This window comes from Pelodiscus sinensis, chromosome 4, assembly GCF_052426305.1.
Source record: "Pelodiscus sinensis isolate ZL-2025 chromosome 4, ASM5242630v1, whole genome shotgun sequence".
Lineage (NCBI taxonomy): Eukaryota > Metazoa > Chordata > Testudines > Trionychidae > Pelodiscus > Pelodiscus sinensis.
In genome coordinates this window covers 73,142,525-73,163,609 of record NC_143055.1, presented here as the reverse complement: position 1 = coordinate 73,163,609, position 21,085 = coordinate 73,142,525, and the positions used below count along the sequence as shown (strand labels likewise).

The window sequence follows — 21,085 nt, the reverse complement described above, 5'->3', positions numbered from 1 at the left end:
AAGACAGGGGCATGTGTGCCATTTGTCTCTACTAGAGCCCATTGTTTTACACGGGTTCCCATGCAGGTGATGGATTGAGCTGCACTCACTGTTCCAGGGAGCCACGTTTCCCAAGCCTTTAAGCCAGGGCTACTGAACATGTAACCCGCGGGCCAAATGCAGCCCATGGGTGGGAGCTAAAACAAAAAAAGGAATCAATATAATGGTCTTCTCTGGATATGTTTTAATAGTTAAATTCCTGAACTGTGATTGGTCATTAAAAGTGCTGTCCTATGGGTGGAAATTGGGTAAATGTTGCATTTTAGTAATAACATCAGATGTGACTTAATGGGGCCTGCGTGTTGCAGTCTTGCCTTAATCTTTGTATTCGTGCCCATCAGTGTGAAAGAAGCTATTTGCATATCTAGTTGCATGCACAAAACCGCACTCAAGCTGTGACCATGGCCATGTGCCGTGAGTATCATCGTGGCCTCCAGGGCACCCAAAGCTGAGTCGCCCTTCGCAGCCCCTGCTGGGGGAGGGGGGGGGGGCAGGGACGGCTCTACAGCTGGAGGCGCCGATACGACGCGGGGGCAGCAGCGGGAAGGGCTTGGGCAGGCCGAGGCCCGCGCGCCAGGCTCACCGGCATCGTGCCTTGACTCCCGCCTCGTCCGTCCCCGCAGGACACCCGGGGCCGCGCCCAGGCAGCGGTGGGGGCGGGGTGGGCTGCACAACGGCCGCGCCCCAGCAAAGCCTCGCGCCCCGAGCTCGGGCGGGGACACCCCAGGGGAGAGCGCGAGGCCGGCGGGTGGGCGTCCCGCTCACTTCGAGGCTGCGTGCTGACGTTGCGCCGTCCCCGCCCGCGTGGCTGGAACCCGGAAGTGGGCTGAGCCAGGGGCGGCCGGCGACAGGGGCAGCGCAGCCCGGCTCCGGCAGGCGGATGGATGGGCGGCGATAGCGGAGCCCCGCGCGCGGAGAGGCGCAGGCGGCGCGGGCTGTCCCGGCGCGCGCGGCTGGAATGCTGCTGCTGCTGGCGGCGGCGTGCGGTGCCTGCGTCCTGAGGAGGGAGCCTGCGCCGAGCCGCGATGGAGATGCTGCTGCCGCCGGTGTGAGTGCGGCGGGCGGGGAGGCGAGAGGGGCTTCGGGGGTGTCCCGGGCGCGCCCGGCTGGTGACGCGGGGAATCCCCGCCAGCGTCTCCTCCGGCCTCCGGGCTGGGGAGCTGCCCCTTCCCCGCGTCCGGGTCTCCCGTAGCTCCTGCCCGGGGGAGGCGGCAGCTGTGGCTCGGGATCCCCCTCCTAGTGCTCTGACACCGCGGCGCCTGGAGCGTCCTTTGCTCAGGCTTGTCCCCTCCTTCCTCTCGCTCCTGGCCTGTGTCAGCGCGACGCTAGCCGGGGAGTTCCCTGCGCCGCTGCCCGGGACCGGGCAGAATGCGCGTCTCCCACCTGCAGGTTGGCTCTGGGTCCCATCCGCCCTGGTGGCGTTAGGACACGTGAAAGCCTGGCTCAGTTAAAGCCCTCCCTGTTTCATCGTGTTACTTGCTAGCCCGTTCCCCGCCCGGGATTGAACTCGAAGCAGGAGCATCCAACAGGTAAAACGGAGTAGTTGGCTTGGTTCGGCAGGATTTTAAGAATACTTCTTGCTTTGCACCAGTACTGCAAGGGCTTCTGGAGGGTGGTGGGGGTGGACTGCCTTATTGTACCCTATACAGCGCTAAGCATGGTAGTATCTCATAAATAGCTCTTAAGGGCTGTCAGAAGTAGGGGCAGGTGAATGAGGGGAAGTCACAAAAAGTGAGCAAGATTAAAAATGGTCAGCAGAAAACATGGTAAAATGCATGTCTGTCTCCCAAGACCAGGAGAGAAAATGCTAAGGAGTGCCATTAAAATCGGTTCTCAAGGATGGGAATAGCACCCTCACTAAGGAAGCTTTCAAGGCGAATCTGTAACCACCCTGTTAGGTCTCTCTCATCTTGACTGAGATTCTCTCATTTTTGCATTGCCAGTAGATATTTTTATAGCATCTGTTTGATGAAAAATGTTTATGGTGTGCAATTCAATGAAACATTTAAAGTACCACCCACACTCAGTGGAAATCTGCTTGCTGGTTTTGTGTATGCATACATATATAGGTACACCTGTTAAAGCATGTACTGAGATGTATCACTACATTAAGAGATTTCTGGGGTGTTCAAAGCATGTGGATGTAGTGGCTTTTTTTAAAAAGCAGGGTTGCTAAGCAATAAGCAGTTACACAGGTAGGCATAATTTCTGCTTCTCCGTATTTTACAAAAGGTTACCAATTCCATAGTCCCCTACTTCCTCAGATTTGAAGTACAATGAGTATTCCAGTGCTTGAGACATAGTAGTATGCATAGATGTGTAACTCCTTTCCTGCCCATAGTAATTGCGACCTCCTTTTCCTCCCTAGTGCAGCAATACTTTTGTAACTAACAGCCACATGTTTTCTTTGTACTGCAGATAATTAACACGTTATTTTGGTGCATTCACTCTTTGTTCCCAGGTTTTGGAGTGTATTACCTTACCCATATTTCTCTCTAATACCCAGGATATTTGTTATTTAGGCAGTTGACCAAAAACTTGCTACAGGCACCTACTTTTCACACTAGTGCGCATAAATGGGAAAGTATACCACCTAGTCTTACTTTCTCTTTTATCTTATGGTAAAATTGTGCTTTCCCAAGATTCCCTCTAAAAAGAAGCCTGTCTGTAATAAATCTTGCAGCCTGTGCTAATTGTAGGAGCTGGAATTTTGGAGGAGTTAGTGGAAGATTGAGGATAGAAAGATTAATCATAATGGGGTGGTGTGTCTGGGATGGTGAAGTGAATATACTTATGAAAACTCTGCTCAGTATACATGGCAGCACTTTGTGCTCTTCAAGATCTGACAGGTCAGGGCTTTTGACACATGAAGTTAGAAAAGACAACTGGGTCTTATCTGTTTGCTTATAACCAATAAATATATGTTGAATGCCTAGACACAGACCTAGATTCCCATTTTTATACCAATTCAGGCATTGGATGATGTAAGAGATCCTGCCTTATATTGTTTTCCCCTACATAATCACCATGTTAGTTGTAATCTGACATTCCAGTGAAGTTATATATTGTCCTTGAATGTTTAATCTTTAGCTACTCCATCAGAGCCCAAGTGTAGCTATTATAGTCTTGGAATTTCAGGAGGAACAAGGATCATCCAAGTTAAAGGAGGAGGGTTATGTGAATATTATAAGCACAGTACAGGTAGTTTGAGTTTGATCATTCCTCTGATTCAGAAAACCACATTATTTTTGCTCTGTTTCATCAATCATGATAATCAGGACAGCTGGAAGTGTTGAAGAGTCAAACCACATGCGTCCACCATGCGTAAGGTCAGGTTCACACTGGTTACATATGTTGTGGTTTAATATTAATGTATCATACCTTCTTCATAACAGTCTTCATATAGTTTCAGATGCCACAAATATGGGGCAATTCGAGACAACGAAAATAGAGTTAGTTAGGAGCTATAACTATACAAACTCAAAGTAATTTAAAGTGTATAAAATAGTCCCTCAAATAGGATGCATATTAAGGTGGGCTTTTTAATTCATTGCAGGCTTTATAATGTCATAGCGAATTTAGGACGTTCCTGTTTTGTAACCTAAAATCTGGTAGTTTCACCATTCATATGTAATTGGCCCCTTCACCATTATACAGTAATTCCTCATTTAATACATGCCCGCTTAACACGTTTTCAGGATAGCACGATTTTTTTTTTTTAGGAAATGTTTTTTGAATTACACGACCGTCCCCAGAATAACATGATTTCCCATTGCTGGCGGCTGTGTGGGGCTTCCTCCTTCTCCCTGCAAAGTGGCGGAGGGTTCGCCGCTAGCTGCACCATTCCCTGCTGACTCCCCATAGCTGGACACCTTGCCCCCTCTCCTCCGCCCCTGCCTGCAAGCCCCCCCCCACTGGACACAGTGTGGGTCCCGGAAGACCTATCACAGGGGCATACTCCCAACCCAATCCCTCTCCCCTCTTCTCCCCTTCCCTTCCCCAGAGCCAAACACCTTCCCTCCCTGCTATAACCCAGTCTTTCTCCCCCAACCTTATGTCCCGGTCTCAACAGACACCACCACTTGAAACGCAATCCCCACCTTTTCCATTATTTTCAATGGGAAAATTGACTTGCATAACACGTTTTCACTTAACACAATCATTTTCTGAAACATGTATAGTGTTAAATGAGCAATTACTGTAACTGGAACCCCCTCAAAGAGAGTAGGTCAGCTCATTTTACTTGTTTGCTTTTATTTCTGAATGATGATCCATATATACAGCACATAAAGTGGAAGATTAAAGTTTACTCTAAAAGAAATTACGGATGTCAGTGTGTAGAGAACTACTTGATTAACTAATAAGCCTGGATTTATCGGTTAATCTTGTTGACTACATGCCTCCCCCTTTGCTGCCTCGGGGGGGGGGGCATAAGCAGGAGCCGGTTCCTCTGATGGAGAGGCAGTAGTGCGGAGGATAAGGAGGTGCAGGGGAGAGCCAGCTCCATGGACCCACCTGTCCCCCCTTGCTGCAGGGGAAGGGAAGAACAGGCAGAAGCCAGTTCTTGGAGAAGCCAGCTTAAAAGCTGGTTCCCACAGCACCAGCTCCATGGTGCCACCTGCCCGTCCCCCCCCCCCCCCCCTGTGCTGCTGCCTCTATCTATGTAAGGAAGAAATAGGAATATAAGGACAGCCATACTGGGTCAGACCAAAGGTCCATCTAGCTCAATATCCTGTTTTCCCACAGTGGCCAATGCCAGATGCCCCAGAAGTAGTGAACAGAACAGGGAATCTTCAAGCACTCCCTCTCTTGTCACCAATTCCCACCTCTGACAGAGGCTAGGTACACCATTGTACCCATCCTGGTTAATAGCCATTGATGGAGCTAGCCTTCATGAATTTAACTAGATCTTTCCTGAACGCTGTTAATGTCCTGGTCTTCACAGCCTCTTCTGGCAAGGCATTCTACAGGTTGACTGTGTGCTGTATGAAGAAAATCTTCCTTTAGTTTGTTTTAAACCTGCTACCTATTAATTTCATTTGGTGAACCCTACTTCTTGGCTACATCTACACTGGCACCCTTTTCCGGAAATGCTTAAAACGGAACAGTTTTCCATTATAAGTATTTCCGGAAAAAGCGCATCTACATTGGCAGGATGCTTTTCCGGAAAAGCATTCGTGGCCAATGTAGACGTGCTTTTCCGCAAAAAAGCCCCGATCGTCATTTTCGCTATTGGGGCTTTTTTGTGGAAAAGACTACTGTGCTGTCTACACTGGCCCTTTTCCGGAACAGTTTTTCCGGAAAAGGACTTTTGCCTGAACGGGAGCAGCATAGTTTTTCCGGAAAAACAATGACGATTTTACATTAGATCGTCATTGCTTTTCCGGAAAAGCAAGCGGCCAGTGTAGACAGCTGGCAAGTTATTCTGGAAAAGCGGCTGCTTTTCCGGAATAAGTGGCCAGTGTAGATACAACCACAATGTTATGGGAATAAGTGAATAACTTTTCCTTGTTCACTTTTTCCACACCAGTCATGATCTCCCTTAGTCTCCTCTTTTCTAAGATGAAAAGTCCCAGTCTCTTTACATTGCACCCATTCCAAATCCCTAATCATTCTGTTTGCTTTTTTGACTGCTGGTGCACATTCAGTGGATGTTTTCAGAGAGCTATCCACAATGAATCCAAGATCTCTCTTCTGAGTAGTTGTAGCTAAATTAGTCCCCATCATAATGTATGTATAGTTGGGATTAGTTTTTCCAATGTGCATTACTTTACATTTATCAACATTAAATTTCATTTGCCATTTTGTTGCTCAATCACTTGGTTTGGTGAAATATTTTTGAAATTCGACACAGTCTGCTTTGGTCTTAGCTATTTTGAGCAATTTAGTTTCATCTGCAGTTCTTCCTAATGTTGGGTTTTTGGACATGGATGCAAAAGTTTTCTATCTACTTATTACCCCTTGAACTTTTTACTTGCATTGCATCTGCTTAGGACACTTCCAAGAAGTTAGCTGTAAAATGGGCATTTAAATTCTAGAATATCGCAAGTGTTAAAGTTGCTAGCAGTTTGAAGTAGAAAACCATATGTATTCTGCCTGACCTCTCTTGTCTATAGATGATTATCTGTCATTTGTAGATCAGTGCTTTTTATCTTTCTTGCAGTTTGTTCCAAAATGTCATTTTACTAGGCCCTAAATCTTTAATGGTATACTAAAGGTTGATTTGCTTTCCTATTTGTGGGAATGCAGTGCATCTAGAATTACAGATTTAAATTTTAAATTGTGGTAGCTGTTAGCCTCATGTATCTGCTCTCTGTCTGTCTGTATCTCTCATTGCTGTTTCAGACGTGTTTAGAAAAATATCCTCACAGATGCAGTAGGGAAAAACAGTTCATAAATCTGTGTCCCTAAATCTTATTTGGAATTTGACCCTCCTCATTTGGGCAAAAATTTAAACATGACAAACTATAAGCACTGATTTAATTGTCAGCAAAAGACATTGTACAATTTTAAAGTATTTGTGTCAGAGTGAACTGCCGTTGCCAAGTGATTTGAATGCCAATACTTATGCTTGATTGTTGGTAATTTTGAGGTTAGGGAATAAATTTGTGTAGTGCAGATGAACACGAGAACTAGTAAATATGGTATAACAGAGAGAAACTGCAACTTATTTCCTTTCTGGAAATAGCAGCACAGCCTGGAGGCATTATTGACAACACAGTAGCTTGGAAATCTACTTGCCCACTTATTACTGGCTAGCTCAGTTGAACAAAAGGGCTGGTATAATCAATTTTTGTAGACTTTAAACATACTTTTTAAAAGTTAAATATTTTATCTTTATAGTTGTAAGATCACTTGTGGGGAAAAAAACCCAGAAGTAATGCTGTTCTTCAGTCAGCTTTGTTATCTCTGCTGCTATTTTGAGGCTTGGCAAGCAGCAGAGACTCATTTAAGAAAAGTCTAGTTACTTTCACTCTTTCAGTTCAAAAGAGTCTTATGCAGAGCTATGAAATTGCTGATAATCATGTCAGTTGCATGTTACTGGTGTGGAAACCTGAACAGTAGCAGACACAGAAATTTTCAAAGAGCGGGGTGACCTGGAAGCTGTGGGAAATGCCGTGTTGTAGCAGCCAAGTTCTGGGGAACAAGGAACAAACTGGTTCCTTTCCAACAGACAGCTAAGAGTATGGTAGATTGAAAATGATCAGTATTGGGATTAAATTTGAGCTCGCTTCCACTCATCTTTTCCTTCATCTAGAACAGGGGTGAAGAACCTCAGGCCTGGGAGACGGATGTGGCCCCTGGCTTATCTAGATCTGGCCGTTGAGACTCATACCCCCCTCCCCAGCATTGGGAATCCCATGCTGGTGCTCCAGGCCCTCCACTGCTCCCCCACGGGGCTGGAGCACAAAAAACTATTAGGCTGGCCACCCTAGGCTCTGGGAGGGGAATGTGTGGTGCTCCACCTTACCTCTTCAGGGCTCAGGAACAGCAGCAAGATAAAAATTCCAGCACCCATTCCTTTCCCAGAAGCTGTGGATTGATGAGGATGGGCTTCTCACTGTTCTTGGTGCTTTTACTATGCTAACATTCTTGTTTAGCATCAACCTAACTAGTAGCTGTGTTCCTTTGACTAGTGTTATTGGGTACCTGGTATATTTTCCAGAAGTGTTGGTAATGTGGAATTTAAAATCACTCTGAATTTAAATACATCTCTGGCGATTAGGCAAAAAGACTTGGGACCATTATTTTCAAGTATACAGAAATGTGAATTAAACTTGGTTGTCCTCCTGGTTTACAGATGTACAAAACTTTGCCATCAGAAGCCTGTGGATTTGAAAGATGATAATACAGAAAAACACTGTCCTGTTACAGTGAATCCTTGGCACATGAAGAAAGCTTTCAAAGTTATGAATGAATTAAGAAGGTATGTGGTGGTTTTGGTCTACCCACATATATAGAGGCCATCCATTTTCAGCTGTTCACAAGCTTTTGTGTGTATGTTTCTGCTATAAATAGGATGTGTAATCCCATGAACATAGCTTTCCAGGTAAACAAATACAATGTATTATAAAACTAAAAAGTGATAACTTTTTGGTAATTATAAGATAATTTGGCGGGGCTGAATTCTTTGTTGTGGTTTTAATAATTTCAATAGATAATATCTGTTTATTTTTAAGCATTTGTCTAACTATACATTTTCACAGTTGCATGACATTATTTATTGTACAATTTTTTATTATTATAGATTTAGATTATCACAGTTGAAGGAAAATGAGGGGGGAGCAACAATTACTTAATGATGTAGAGATTCAAAAGTTAGTTTATAATCATTAAAATACAAATTGTTAACATCACATCAAAATAACCAAAGTCAATATCTTTTAAAACAAACTCAAAGTCCTCAAGCATTATTTTTTTTAACTTTGCCTATCTGTAAACGTAAGTTATAATTGATGAAGATATTCATTCATTGGCGTGTGTGTGTGTGTGTGTGTGTGTACGTACAGTAAAATCTGATAACATTTACTGATGAAAAACAATCCTTCCAAGACTGCTTATGGGTCATAAAAAACATTTGAAGAATCTTCTGTGTGTTTTAATGATATCTGTTGCACAGTATTTTCTAAATAGGTTCAGTTAAGAGGTCACTTTTCACTAGGGATGTAAAATCCCTGTTAATCAGGTAACTGGTTAAACCATAGGTTTAACCTGGTTAAGCAGGATCCCACAAGCCGCCCCCTGTCCACCACGGTGGCTGGCAGCTCCTGGTACCAGTTAACCCATATCCGGTAAGCGTCACCCTTTAAGGTACCTGTTCATAGCCCTACTTTTCACATAGGGTTCTTGCACACTAGGAATTTTTTGTCTGATTACCAACAAATGCAATACTGGAAGCCTTGAGTTGACACTGTTTTTGATATGTCAGTTAGACTTTTTAGTAAGAGGATTAGGTGATGTGGTACTGAGAAGAGTGTTTATTATTAGTGTTTTAACAGTTGCTAATGTTGGTTCAGCTGAATAGATGTTGACAGTGATGCAAAATTTTTGTAGAATTTCCCTACTGTGGACAAGACTTTTGAAAGTTTAAACTTCATATATCTCCCCCCCCATACCTAAAAATGTTAGCCTGTTTTGGCAACCATCTATGTCTCTTAGTAGTTTGCTTTTATATCTGATCTTCATTTGTTGCACGTGGCATGTATTCTCACTGCTACTGTGGCCAGATTTTTATGGGTTTTTTTTTTAGCTTTGACAGCTGGTGCTACTCAAGACAAACATGGAGATTGTAGTGTACATGACCATGACAGCATAAAGATATTTTTTACATAGTGTGAGAGAGTAGCTATACCCTTTCCCAAGTGTTCTTGCCCATCCTTGCAATACTGATCAAATTGATTGGCTTTCAGATTACACCCTGTCGGGGCTGTTCCCTGTTTTGTCACTCCAAGTGCAGAAGTGGGGGCCTACAAAGACCTTAAATACCTTGCCTCTATAGGTTCTGCTTACAAAAACTCCCCAAAGTCACAGATTCACTGACTTTGGGAGCTAGCTGCCTCTATCAAGTGATTTAATCTCTTAAAAACAGACAGGAAGAAACACTTGGAATTATTCCCAAGGGATACCCCAAGCTCTTTTGCCTCAGGAGAGTTTGAAAAAAAAACATAGAAAATGAACTGTGTCCCTGATAGCTGACATCTCAGGCTTGGCGTACGCATGTATGTGCGCACATGCACGCATGTATGCACGCACACACATACCGTGTTATTTTCCAGGACACAAGAATCAAGTCATCACCTTAAAAAAGGTGATTTTTATTAACAAAAGGGAAAAAATATATTTCATAAAGCATACTTGGTTGCTAATTGTTACAGAGCACCTGAGAGCAACAAATTAAAAGACGGAGAGAAAAAAAATGTCTCTTTGGCACAGCTCAGGTATGGTGAATGGGGGAGGAGGCACGTGGGTTTTACACAGAGAAGTTTACCCAAACAACCAAAACAAAGAAAAATACCCCGATTGCAACTAAACATACATTCCTTTCTCTACTCACGATCTGTGCCAATCTGTATGTCAAGGCCCAGTTCATGTCCATGCCCAAAATTCCTTTTAGGCATGGTAATTCTGATTACTGTATGTTGCTCCCTCCAGCCCTTAACTTAGAATGCAGACACAGAGAGAACAGGCAAGGTATATCTTTACAATTTAAATTTCAGTACTGTATCCCATTGGTTCTTCTGGCTTCCTGCCAACACCATTAGCTACCTGAATTTAACCCTTTAGTAACTGAATGCTGGCCAGCATTCCTTTTATCTCTCACAGACTCTATCGCAATTCTTGCTCTTCCAAGTATTACAGTAACCAGATTCACAATCTCAAGGAACATGGCGTGGCTGCAGGGTAAAGTATCTCATTTTTTGGAGATGAGAGAATGTAGAAGTAGTGGTCACATCTAAGAATGAATCGTAAGCTGTATTGTGCTCAGAAGTAACAAACCTGATCTTAGGTATACTGTTACATAGCAGATAAAATGAGGTGATTTCCCAGTGGAGTTCACTGTTGAAAGCCCTGGATTATTGTTTTAAAAATATACTTCAATTTCTAGGATTTATTAAAGTTAGTATTACTGTTGAGAGAGTATAAACATTTTTAGTTTTGTATTTATAAACAGTTGAGAAGCTTAAATGGAATGGTACCAAGCAAGCTTCAAATTGCATTTAATAATGGCTTCAGTTTGAGTAATCTTAAGTCATAATTTTAGGATTTTGTCAGGCCATGTTATATTTGTATTTGTGTTCTTTTTTGGATTTGAAATCAACTGAATTACTTTAAACTTGACTTAAGAGCAGTTGGCTTAATTCGATTTAACTGTTTCCTCTAGATTCTAATAGAAAGTATTAAAACTCCATATTAATGCACCATAGTACATAAGACAGGAAACAGAGGTAGGAATAAATCGTCAGTTTTCAGGATGGAGAGAGGTAACTAGTGGTGTCCCCCAAGGGTCTGTATTGGGACCAATCCTATTTAACCTCTTTATAAATGATCTGGAGAAGGGAGGAAATAGTGGGGCAAAATTGGCAGATGATACTAAACAGCTCAAGATAGTTAGGTGCAAACCAGACTGAAGAGTTTCAAAATAATCTCACAAAAGTAGGTGATTGGGCAACAAAATAGCAAATTAATTTTAATGTTGTTAAGTGCAAAGTAATTCATATTGGAAAAAATATTCCCAACTGTTCATACAACATGATTAGGACTAATTTAGCTACAGCTACTCAATAGAGCCGTCTTGGAATCATTGTGGATAGTTCTCTGAAAACATCCACTCAGTGTGCAGCAGCAGTCAAAAAAGGAGATAATGTTAGGAATCAATTAAAGAGGGATAGAGAATATCTTATTGCCTCTATATAAATTAGAGATGTTGGCGATTAATCGACTATCTGATAGGCAAATGCTTATCAGATAGTTGAGTAGTGACTTGAATAGTCCTCTTGCCAGAGGATGTGAAGACCAGGACTTTAACAGGGTTCAAAAAAGAACTACAGGCAGTCCCCGACTTACGCGGATCCGACTTATGTCGGATCCGCACTTACGAACGGGGCTTTCTTGCCCCGGAAGTCGGGGCGAGAAAGCCCCGTTCGTAAGCTGCTCCGGTGCCCCTGGTCTGCTGGAGACCGTCTCCAGCAGACCAGGGGCACCGGGCGGGTTCCAGCGCTTCTGAGGCTTTGCCAGAGCAAAGCCTCAGAGGCGCGGGGAACCGCCGCTGCTGCCGCTTCAATCTGGGTGCCTGTGGTCTGCTGGGGACCGTCCCCAGCAGACCACAGGCTCCCGGACTAAAGCCGCAGCCTCGGGGCGGTCCCGCGCCTCTGAGGCTTTGCTCTGGCAAAGCCTCAGAGGCGCGGGAACCCCTCGCGGCTGCGGCTTCAGTCCGGGAGCCTGTGGTCTGCTGGGGACGGTCCCCAGCAGACCACGGGGACGGTCCCCAGCAGACCACAGGCACCCAGATTGAAGCCGCAGCCGCGGCGGGGTCCCTCCCTCTGAGGCTTTGCCAGAGCAAAGCCTTAGAGGCTCTGCTCCCCGTGTCCCTGGTCTGCTGGGGAGAGGGGGGGCGCAGCTAGTGTGCTTCCCCCCCCCCCCAGCAGACCAGGCTTTTCTTTTGGACTCTGGGGCAGAGCAGCTGGGGCACTGCCGATTGGTCCTGCAGCGCCCGCTCTGGGCACTACTGGACCAACCCGGCAGCACCCCAGCTGCTCTGCCCCAGGTCCTGATTCAGCTGCTGCTGGTCAGTTTCAGCAGCGGCTGAATCAGGACCCTGGGGCAGAGCAGATGGGGTGCTGCTAGGTTGGTCCAGTAGCACCCAGGAGCGGCGCTACTGGAGCAACCCAGCAGCACCCCAGCTGCTCTGCCCCAGGCGTCCCCAAGTCAGCTTCTGCTGAAACTGACCAGCGCTGACTACAGGAAGCCCCAGGCAGAGTTGCTCTGCCCCGGGCTTCCTGGAATCAGCTGCTGATCAGTTTCAGCAGCAGCTGACTTGGGGACGCCTGGGGTTCTTAAGTTGATTCTGTATGTAAGTCAGAACTGGCGGTCAGTTTCAGCAGTGTCTGAATCTGGACGCCAGTTCCGACTTACATACAGATTCAACTTAAGAACAAACCTACAGTCCCTATCTTGTACGTAACCCGGGGACTGCCTGTACAGTAAAACTCCATTGGTCCGGCATCTGATGGTCCGGCACTCCTGATGGTCCGGCACCATCGGAACCCGTAAGTGCTCCGGGCAGCCAGACCATTGGAGCTGCTCTGCCCCCGGCTTCCCCGATTCAGGCGCTGCTGAAACTGACCAGTGGCTGAATCGGGGAAGTGGGGGCAGAGCAGCTCTGCCTCGAGCTTCCTGGAGTCAGCTGCTGGTCAGTTTCAGCGGCAGCTAACTTGGGGACGCCTGGGGCAGAGCAGCTGAGGTGCTGTCAGGTTGGTCCAGTAGCTCTGCCTCTTGGCGCTGTGGGACCAACCCGGCAGCACCCCAGCTGCTCTGCCGCAGGCGTCCCGATTCAGCTGCTGCTGAAACTGAGCAGCAGCATCTGAATCGGGGACGCCTGGGGCAGAGCCGGACTATCGGAAGGGGAGCAATGAGGGGTCTGGGGTGGCATCCCCCCCACACCACCCTAGATCCTTCATAGCCCCCCCTCCTTACGATAGTCCGCCATATCTGATAATACGGCACCCCCTGGGTCCCAAAGGTGCCGGATTATCAGAAGTTTACTGTAGATCAATTCATAGAGGCTAGGTCCATCAATGGCTATTAGCTAGATTGGGTGGGAATGGTGTGTCTAGCCTGCATTTGTCAGGGGCTGGAAATGGATGACAGGAAAATGATCACTTGATGATTACTTTTTTCTGTTAACTCCCTCTGGGGCATCTGGCATTGGCAACTGTCAGAAGACAGGATACTGGGCTAGATGGACCTTTGGTCTGATCCTGTATGGCCATTCTTATGTGGTGCATAATGAGTTTCCTTCATTTTTAAATAAGTTGCCTTTTTTAACTTAAGATTTGTTGTTAAATTATGGGAATTATTTAATAGGTGTTTGATCTTCTTTGGAAAGCATTCAGTGTTGTTTACTATCCCTCTAGCTTTCTCTTGCTTGTCTTTCCAAATTAAATTATCCTCACATTTTAATCTTTCAATGGGAACCTTCTTCATGCTTCTGACGGCTCTTAGTGTCCTTCAGCAATCTTGTGTATTCTCTTTGAGAATGTGTTGACTAAAACAGATTATATTGTTGAAAATAAGGCAATATATTTAGGTAACCATTTTTATTGAGTATTTTGTAATTCTGCCTCCCAGCTCACTTTCTGTCATTGGTGCAGCAATCTAAGCACATACCTTTGAGATATGTGCACCTCAGTAGACCTTTCATGTAAGGTTAAAACAATTTAAGGATCCCTAAGCACGAGCACTTAAGTTCTTTCTAATGTGTGTAATCTTTCACTTGTTTACATTAAATCTTGGTTACTATCAGATTCTCTATTTACCTGATTTTGTTATGTTATCAAAGGTTTTCACAGTCCTTACAGATCTTGACTTTTCTGTATAATTTTATGCATGGTAAATCTTGTTGCCTCATAAATTGCAGTCTCTTTGGAGCAGATGTCAAATGTACTTTATATGGATCCTGGTTTTGATTATTGGAACGCCCATCTGCTAATTCCTACACACCGACGACACGTCTAAACTGAAAGTGTCCCAGCAGCATAGCTGCAGTGGTGCCTCACGATAGATCTACCAACACTGATGGGAAAGGGTCCTTAAGAGGCAGTTGATGGATGAATTGTTTTGTTGACCCAGTACTATATACACTGAAGGTTAGAATGACATAGCTACATCTCTTAGGGGTGTCCATTTTAGGGATGTAAGTGAGTAGTCGACCACCTGATAAGCTACATAGCCATGGATTTCTTATATATAGTGTGTAGAGTTCCATTATTGAAGCTGGCTGTGGGATCCAGGAAGCTGATGCTGGTGCGAGAGTTTGGATGGATGGGTGGTGGTTTTCTAAGGAGAAATCATGGGATATATATACTTTAAACCACCTTCACGGAGTAAGGACATTCCCCTGGAAAAGTAGATTGCATCGTGGAATGGTCCATCCAAATATCCTGGAAGAATATGCTTCAATGCAGGGGGAAAGAAATCCTAGCTGTCATCTATCACACCACACTGCAATCTATATGGGATAGCATCAAACAATAACAAGCCATTCTTGATGGCTACCACATCCTGTGAGAGATCTTTCCCCAAACTCCTCATTTTTCTTAAATTCTGGGACCAGTGTGCCTACAACACTGCCCACTAAAGAAGTGGAAATTCAGTCATGATGTGTTTCACCCTTGAAAAACCTGAGCTATTTTTCTTGGTTCAGCGTTTGGGTGAGAAAGAGGTGCATAAAAAGCAGTAACAACAAAGAAGACTTTATGGTGGTTTTGGATAGTAAACATAACACAAGGCACAGACTTTCCAAGTAATACAATAGAAACCACTCTGCTTGTTTGAGCTTGTCACTGGTCCTGATCTACAGGGGAGTGAATCTTCTTAACCTTTTTGCGTTTGTCCATATTGACACATGGCATGGAAAGGGGATTTCTCCACGGTATGTAGCTTCAAACTCTTCCAGGCTTACAAATGTTATCCAGAACCAGAGCACAAACTGTAAGCATACAGCCTTGTGGTTTTTTTTTTTTTTGAAAGTTAAATATTCTGGTTAATCAACATTGTTTTTGTTGGGGAAAACAATGTGTTTATTCTGAGGTAGATGTTATGTGCTTTTCTACTGTGGATTTACCTATGTAAAAGTACTCTTCCTTTGTGTGTTTTTTTTTTCCTGAAACAGTCAAAACTTGTTGTGTGATGTGACGATAGTAGCTGAAGACATGGAAATTGCAGCTCACAGAGTCGTTCTAGCTGCTTGCAGCCCTTACTTCCATGCCATGTTTACAGGTACCAAATGTTTTTAACACTTGTTATAATCACTATTAGCAGACTATGCTGAAATGCAGAGGCAAAAAAGTTTTGTGTTGTGTTTTATTTACATACAAATACAACATTAAAATTATAGGAAGTTTGTATATTTTATATGCTAGTTTGTTCTAACTGTATGGGGAGCTGGCAACTTGAAATTCAGTCTCTTAATGAAAATTAAGTTTTGGTTATATTTTCTCTAAGTCCTCCTGACAATTTGTGGTATTTGTCCCTTACTTACTTTATTTTTCTCTTCCTTTCTGAGTGAAAGACTCAGACAAATGGGACACTGTACAAAATGACTATGCAAATTGCTAACACATGCTCAAAGTAAAGGAAAGAGATTCTCTAACCCTTTCAGCAGTAATAATCTTGTAAACTTTTTTCGGGACTTTAAGTAGATGATGACCCTTTACCACCTCTTCTTTCCTCTAAAAGTAGCCTTTTTTTGAAAAAAAAAAAAAAAAAAAAACTTCCCCTGCGTCTAGACTGCCACTGCGTTCTTTCCAAAGTAAATTGGAAGAATGCGGCAGTTTTTTCGATCGCAGAAAACCTCATTTTACGAGGAATAATGCCTTTTTTCGAAAGTGCTCTTTGGAAAAAAGGTGTTGTTGAATGTGAACTGTGTTTTTTTTTTAAAGAGAGCATCCAGACTGCCTGAGTGCACTTTTTTGAAGAAGCAGCTCACTTTTTCGAAAGTACTGGCTGTAGTCTAAATGCTCTCTTTTGAAAGAGGCTTGTAGTCTAGATGGACCCTAAGTGTTGTAAGCTGTTAGACATGAAAGTTTTCAGTGGCTTTGACAGCTGGAGTGCATTTTTTGCGTGACAGATAATGCTGTGCATTGTTGTCATAACTTCTCTGTGGAGACTGGATTCTTCATCGTCTTGCTCTATGTAAACTGCTGCTATGTTGCTACTCCGGAACGTTAGAGACTTTGTAGGGCTAAAGTACATTGAGATCTCAAATGCTTCTCAGTGGATTTTCAATGCTGCACATTTACTTCTACATTTGCTGTAAATTACTTTGAAACCCTCTCATGAAAGAGTCTGTCAAAATGAAAATTATTAAATATGTATTTATAATTTTATTTTGAAATTGCTTGGTTATTTCCTACCACTTAGTGTGATAGTCTTGTCCTTATTATTTCCTTATTTTTTCTTGATGACATGTGACACCAGTAATAATCATTATGGTATACATCTTACTTTAGTTGCATTCCTGACATGAGTTATGCAGATAGTTGTCAACATTTTATGTTTATTCTAAGTTTAAACTTAGGATCAGAAGTATAGCTGTGTGTTGGGAAACAAGGATCACTTAATGAAATTAAACTGTAAATTTAGGATATACTTGATTTGTTTATGATGTATAATTGTTTAAAATCTGGTAACATTTTCTTTCTGCTACAACTAGTCTTTACTTCTGTACTCTTCTTCCCCTCTTGTATGGCTGAATACCCAGATAGTGAAGTATAGCAATGACATTTAAAGAATTCTCTAGTTATTAATTCTCAAGTATGTAATTGTGGTTGATACACAAATTACCAGTGAGCACTGATATTTTTTATGAGATTAAAAAACCTGTTCTTTGTGTTCTGTTCAACTCAAATGAAAGCAATTTTTTTGTTATGCTTTTTTCCATGTGGTTTCTAATGTTCGCTAATTGTTTATTCAATGAATCGGTGTGGTGGGAGTTTTAAACTCAGCACGAGTGTTGCTTTGAGGATTGGCAGACTGTGCTATAGTGCAAATGCTTCCTTCCTATGCTATATGGCCATTCGCCATAGGAACAAGTCCAAATTTAATCTTTAATTCCTGTTTACGTTACTCTTCAAATAACCCACAGTCTTACCTCTTGACTAGCAAGTTTCACTCACTAAACTGGTTACAATCAAAGGGGAGAATTTTCTGCATTCTTTCTCCATCCAGAGTTATAATTCTAGATGCTAATGCTACAGGTTGCGGTTTAAACCATTCTCTGGCTTCCTAGGGAGTGGGAAGAGAAATAATGTTGAGGACAAATTATTCCACATTTCATAATTTGAGGTTCTCCACCATCCTCTGAAATATCTGACACTGGCCTGAGTCAGACACACGATACTGAGCTAGATGCACCACAGGTCTGATCCAGTCTGGGATTTCCTGTGATTCTTCTAGGGCAGCGGTTTTCAAACTTCAGCAACTCAAAGACCCCCATTTTGACTTTTAGGGACCCACAATATCTCCCACTCAGCCCTTTCCCTGCCTTTTTTCCACAAGGCCATACTGCCGCCCCACCCCTTCTCTCAGGCCTTACCCCTATACTCCATGTCCCCTCCTGTCACTTGCTGTCCCTCACACTCACTCACTTTGACCATGCTGGGACAGGGGGTTGAAGTCTAGGAGGGGATTTGGGGTCTGGGCAGGGACAGGGAGTATGAGAGCAGCGTACGGATAGCATGTACCTTGGGCAGCTCCCGAAAGTGTCGGTACATTCCTCTGGCAGTGGCTCCTGGGGGGATCTTTGCATGCTGCCCCTACCTGCAGCACCAACCTTGCAGTTCCCATTGACTGTAATTCCTGGCCAATGGGAGCTGTGGACTTAGCCCTTGAGGTGGTGGCAGTGCTTAGAGCTGCTGGGTGGAAGGGGGAGGAGTTGAGGAAGGGCGTGGGAATTGTTGATCAGCAAGGCCTTGTGGGCACCCCCGAAGGTCCACAGACCCTAGTGTGACACAAGCTGCTGTAGAGCCTAAATTCTGACAAAGGAACTTAAGAAAAGAGGCAGGAATGGAGAAGTTTCACTCTTGGTAGCTTTACTCTATACCTCCATCCAAAGACAGAAAGCCTTTTAGTAACTTCAGATAATAGAATATTCTATCTACAGGCTACATTTACACAGCACACTTTACAACAGTGTGGTTCTGCTGCTGCAGCCACCCCATTTTAATATGTGCTGTGTGGATGTTCTTTATCACCAGGAGAGAGTTCTCTTAATGACAAAATAAAACCACTCCAATGAGGGATTTTATCAACAGGAGTGCGGCTCCCAATGATGAAGCTCAATGCATACTGCTGCTTTTCATTGCTAAAATTTTTGTCATTCGGGGAGGTATTTTTTCACAAGCCTGAGTTTTAGAAATAAAAGTGCCAATGTAGATATAGCCTAAGTTTGTGTAGGAAACATTTGTACTAGGCTGTGTAGGAAATGTGAATACTTTCCTTTTTCTCTCCTACTACAAAGTTGGTGACTCCGAGACATTTTGGTGTTCCTTTCTAGTTGCAGCCTGAACCTTCCAAAAAGTTAAAATCTAAACAAAAGATACATAGGGTGTGATTCCTTACCAGTGTATCATTGATGATGAAGTGTATGGATTGTGTCACCAGCCTACTGGCTGGCCCACAATAGAGAAGAATCTTAGGCTAAGTCTACCCTACAAAATTAAGTTAACCGAAGTTACATCAATATACAGATACCAAGGTAACGGAATCCATTTTACATATCCATGCTATGCTCCTTGTGTTGGCAGTGTGCATCCTCACCAGGAGCACTTGCATCACTTTAATTGTCAGTGTGGGGCATTGTAGAAAATTTTTTTGAAAGGCAGCAGTGGTCTATGTAAGCAGCATAGTGTTTATGCTGACATTATGTTGATCTCACTAGATGAACTTAAGTGCTACATCTCTCGAAGAGGTGGAATTAAGTCAACGTAGTGGGTGAGTTACTTGGGCAGGAGCTACATTTTAGTATGGATGCTTCCACAGTTATGTTGCCAAAGGGACTTACATCGATCCAACTCTGTAGTGTGTATCAGGCCTCCCTACTACTTACAGCTAAAGATACTCCTTTAGCTTGAAGTGGAAGCTGAAAGTCCTCATTTCTATTTTTATTAGACTACACAAAAATGGAAAGAGGAGGAGGTTCCTGCCATAAATACTGGAGGAGAAAAAAAGATTGCTCACAGAACACCAAACTCCATGCTCTCCCACGTCCTTTTCTCTATAAAGGACACCTCCACAGCAGTCTGCATAAGTAGATGCATTGTGAATCGTGCTTTAAAGCTCGGTATACGTGAGCTATTTCAGCTCAGATGACTACCAATCCCAACTATTTTATAGCAAGAAGAAAGATTCAGTCTTTTAAAAATAAAGATCCAGTGCCCCAACCCCTTTGGTACGTTATAGACCTTAAATTGAATTTGATAGCCAATGCCAGTCATGGAACACCAAAGAAATGTGAAGACTCCATATAGAGCCTACGTCAGTAATCCACTCTTGAGGTGCCAAAGGCATGGATCACAGTAGAGATATATTCATCTGAAAGTCACAATCTCCTGGCCAGCCAGAGATGGAAAAAAACTTTCTGGACACTTTATTGTTATATATGAGGGTCCAATACAAACCCCAGACACTACCAGGGAAGCAGAGTGAAAATGTATCATCAATCAAATGGGAGCATATCTGCCTTGAAATGTCACCTGGGGGCAGCCTCACCCCCAGCCTACCAGTGTGACTTCAGACTTAGTAGGATTGAATTGACATCTGGCTCTCATCTGTGACACTTTCCCACTGGGGAACTGGGCTACATGATGAACAGCACTAGATGGGTCAGGAGAGGAAGAGTGACTAAGTGATATAAGCTCACTGAAAAAACTCCACATGATAGTGCCCAGCAGGAACAGAAATGGCTTCCTGTCAAGTCTGTTCCCTAGTCTGGCACTTCAAGTGCAGAAGGTGGTGGCCCGCAAGAGACCTGAAAAATACCTCGCCTCTATAGGTTTCTGCTTAAAAGTTCCCCTAGGTTATAGTTTCCCTGGCCTTGGGATATAGGCTGCCATCATCGAGTGAAAACCATCTTCTTCTTAGGTCCAGGAAGAAGCACTTGAACTTCTTACAGAGTGGTACCCCCAAGCTCTTTTTTACCACAAAAGAGCTTGAAGAAAAAGAGAAACTGCAATCTCTGATAGTAGACCTCTCAGTTTTAGGCATGCATACACAGACCTCCTGTTACTTTCTAGGATGCAAGAATCAAATCATCGCCTTAAAAAAGGTGATTTTATTAACAAAAAAAAAGGTATACTTGATAATGCATACTTGGTTGCTAGTAGTTACAGAGCAACTGAGACCAGAATAAATTAAAACAGAGAAAAATGGTATCTCTGGGTGCAGCTTAGACATAGTGAATGGGGGAGGAGGGGCAGGAGTCACATGGCCTTGGCACAGAATTATTTAACCAAACTGCAAAACACAGAAAATATCCTGATCGCAACTGATGATACGTTATTCCTATCTACTCACGATCCGAACTTCAAGGTCCAGTCCATTTCCATGCCCAGTATTCCTTGTAGGCATGGTCGTTCTGCCTGGTTCAATGCATCTTGTTTCACCCAGCTCCTGGCTTAAAATCTCTCTCTCAACACCCCCTAGCAACCTGAGTTTAATCCTTCAGTCACTGAATGCTGGTCAGCACTACCTATTCCCAACATTGCTTGCTGGAAAAATTCAACCAGAAAACAAAATGGAGCTATCCAAAAGCAGCCTTATCGACTTG

The 21,085-nt window shown here is 43.7% G+C and overlaps 2 protein-coding genes across 3 annotated transcripts in view; one reads left to right on the top strand and one right to left on the bottom strand.

Annotated features, from left to right (window-relative positions):
* TMEM192 (transmembrane protein 192) overlaps positions 1 to 765 on the bottom strand; it is a 55,873-nt gene extending 55,108 nt beyond the window's left edge. Inside the window, exon 1 of the mRNA XM_025186073.3 lies at positions 623 to 765. Within this exon, the coding sequence (XP_025041858.1) occupies positions 623 to 628 (6 nt within the window). The 5' untranslated portion in view covers positions 629 to 765. The remainder of the gene's footprint in view (positions 1 to 622) is intronic.
* Positions 766 to 871: 106 nt separating this feature from the next.
* The window catches only part of KLHL2 (kelch like family member 2), a 78,626-nt gene continuing 58,412 nt past the window's right edge, over positions 872 to 21,085 (top strand). Inside the window, exons 1-3 of one of the 2 annotated variants that reach the window (XR_016349442.1) lie at positions 872 to 1,087; positions 7,841 to 7,966; positions 15,431 to 15,537. Coding sequence is in view for 1 of the 2 variants with exons in the window: in XM_006111707.5 (XP_006111769.2) it covers positions 1,065 to 1,087; positions 7,841 to 7,966; positions 15,431 to 15,537 (256 nt within the window). In the remaining variant the exon portion in view is untranslated. The remainder of the gene's footprint in view (positions 1,088 to 7,840; positions 7,967 to 15,430; positions 15,538 to 21,085) is intronic. The other variant, XM_006111707.5, reaches the window with a different exon arrangement.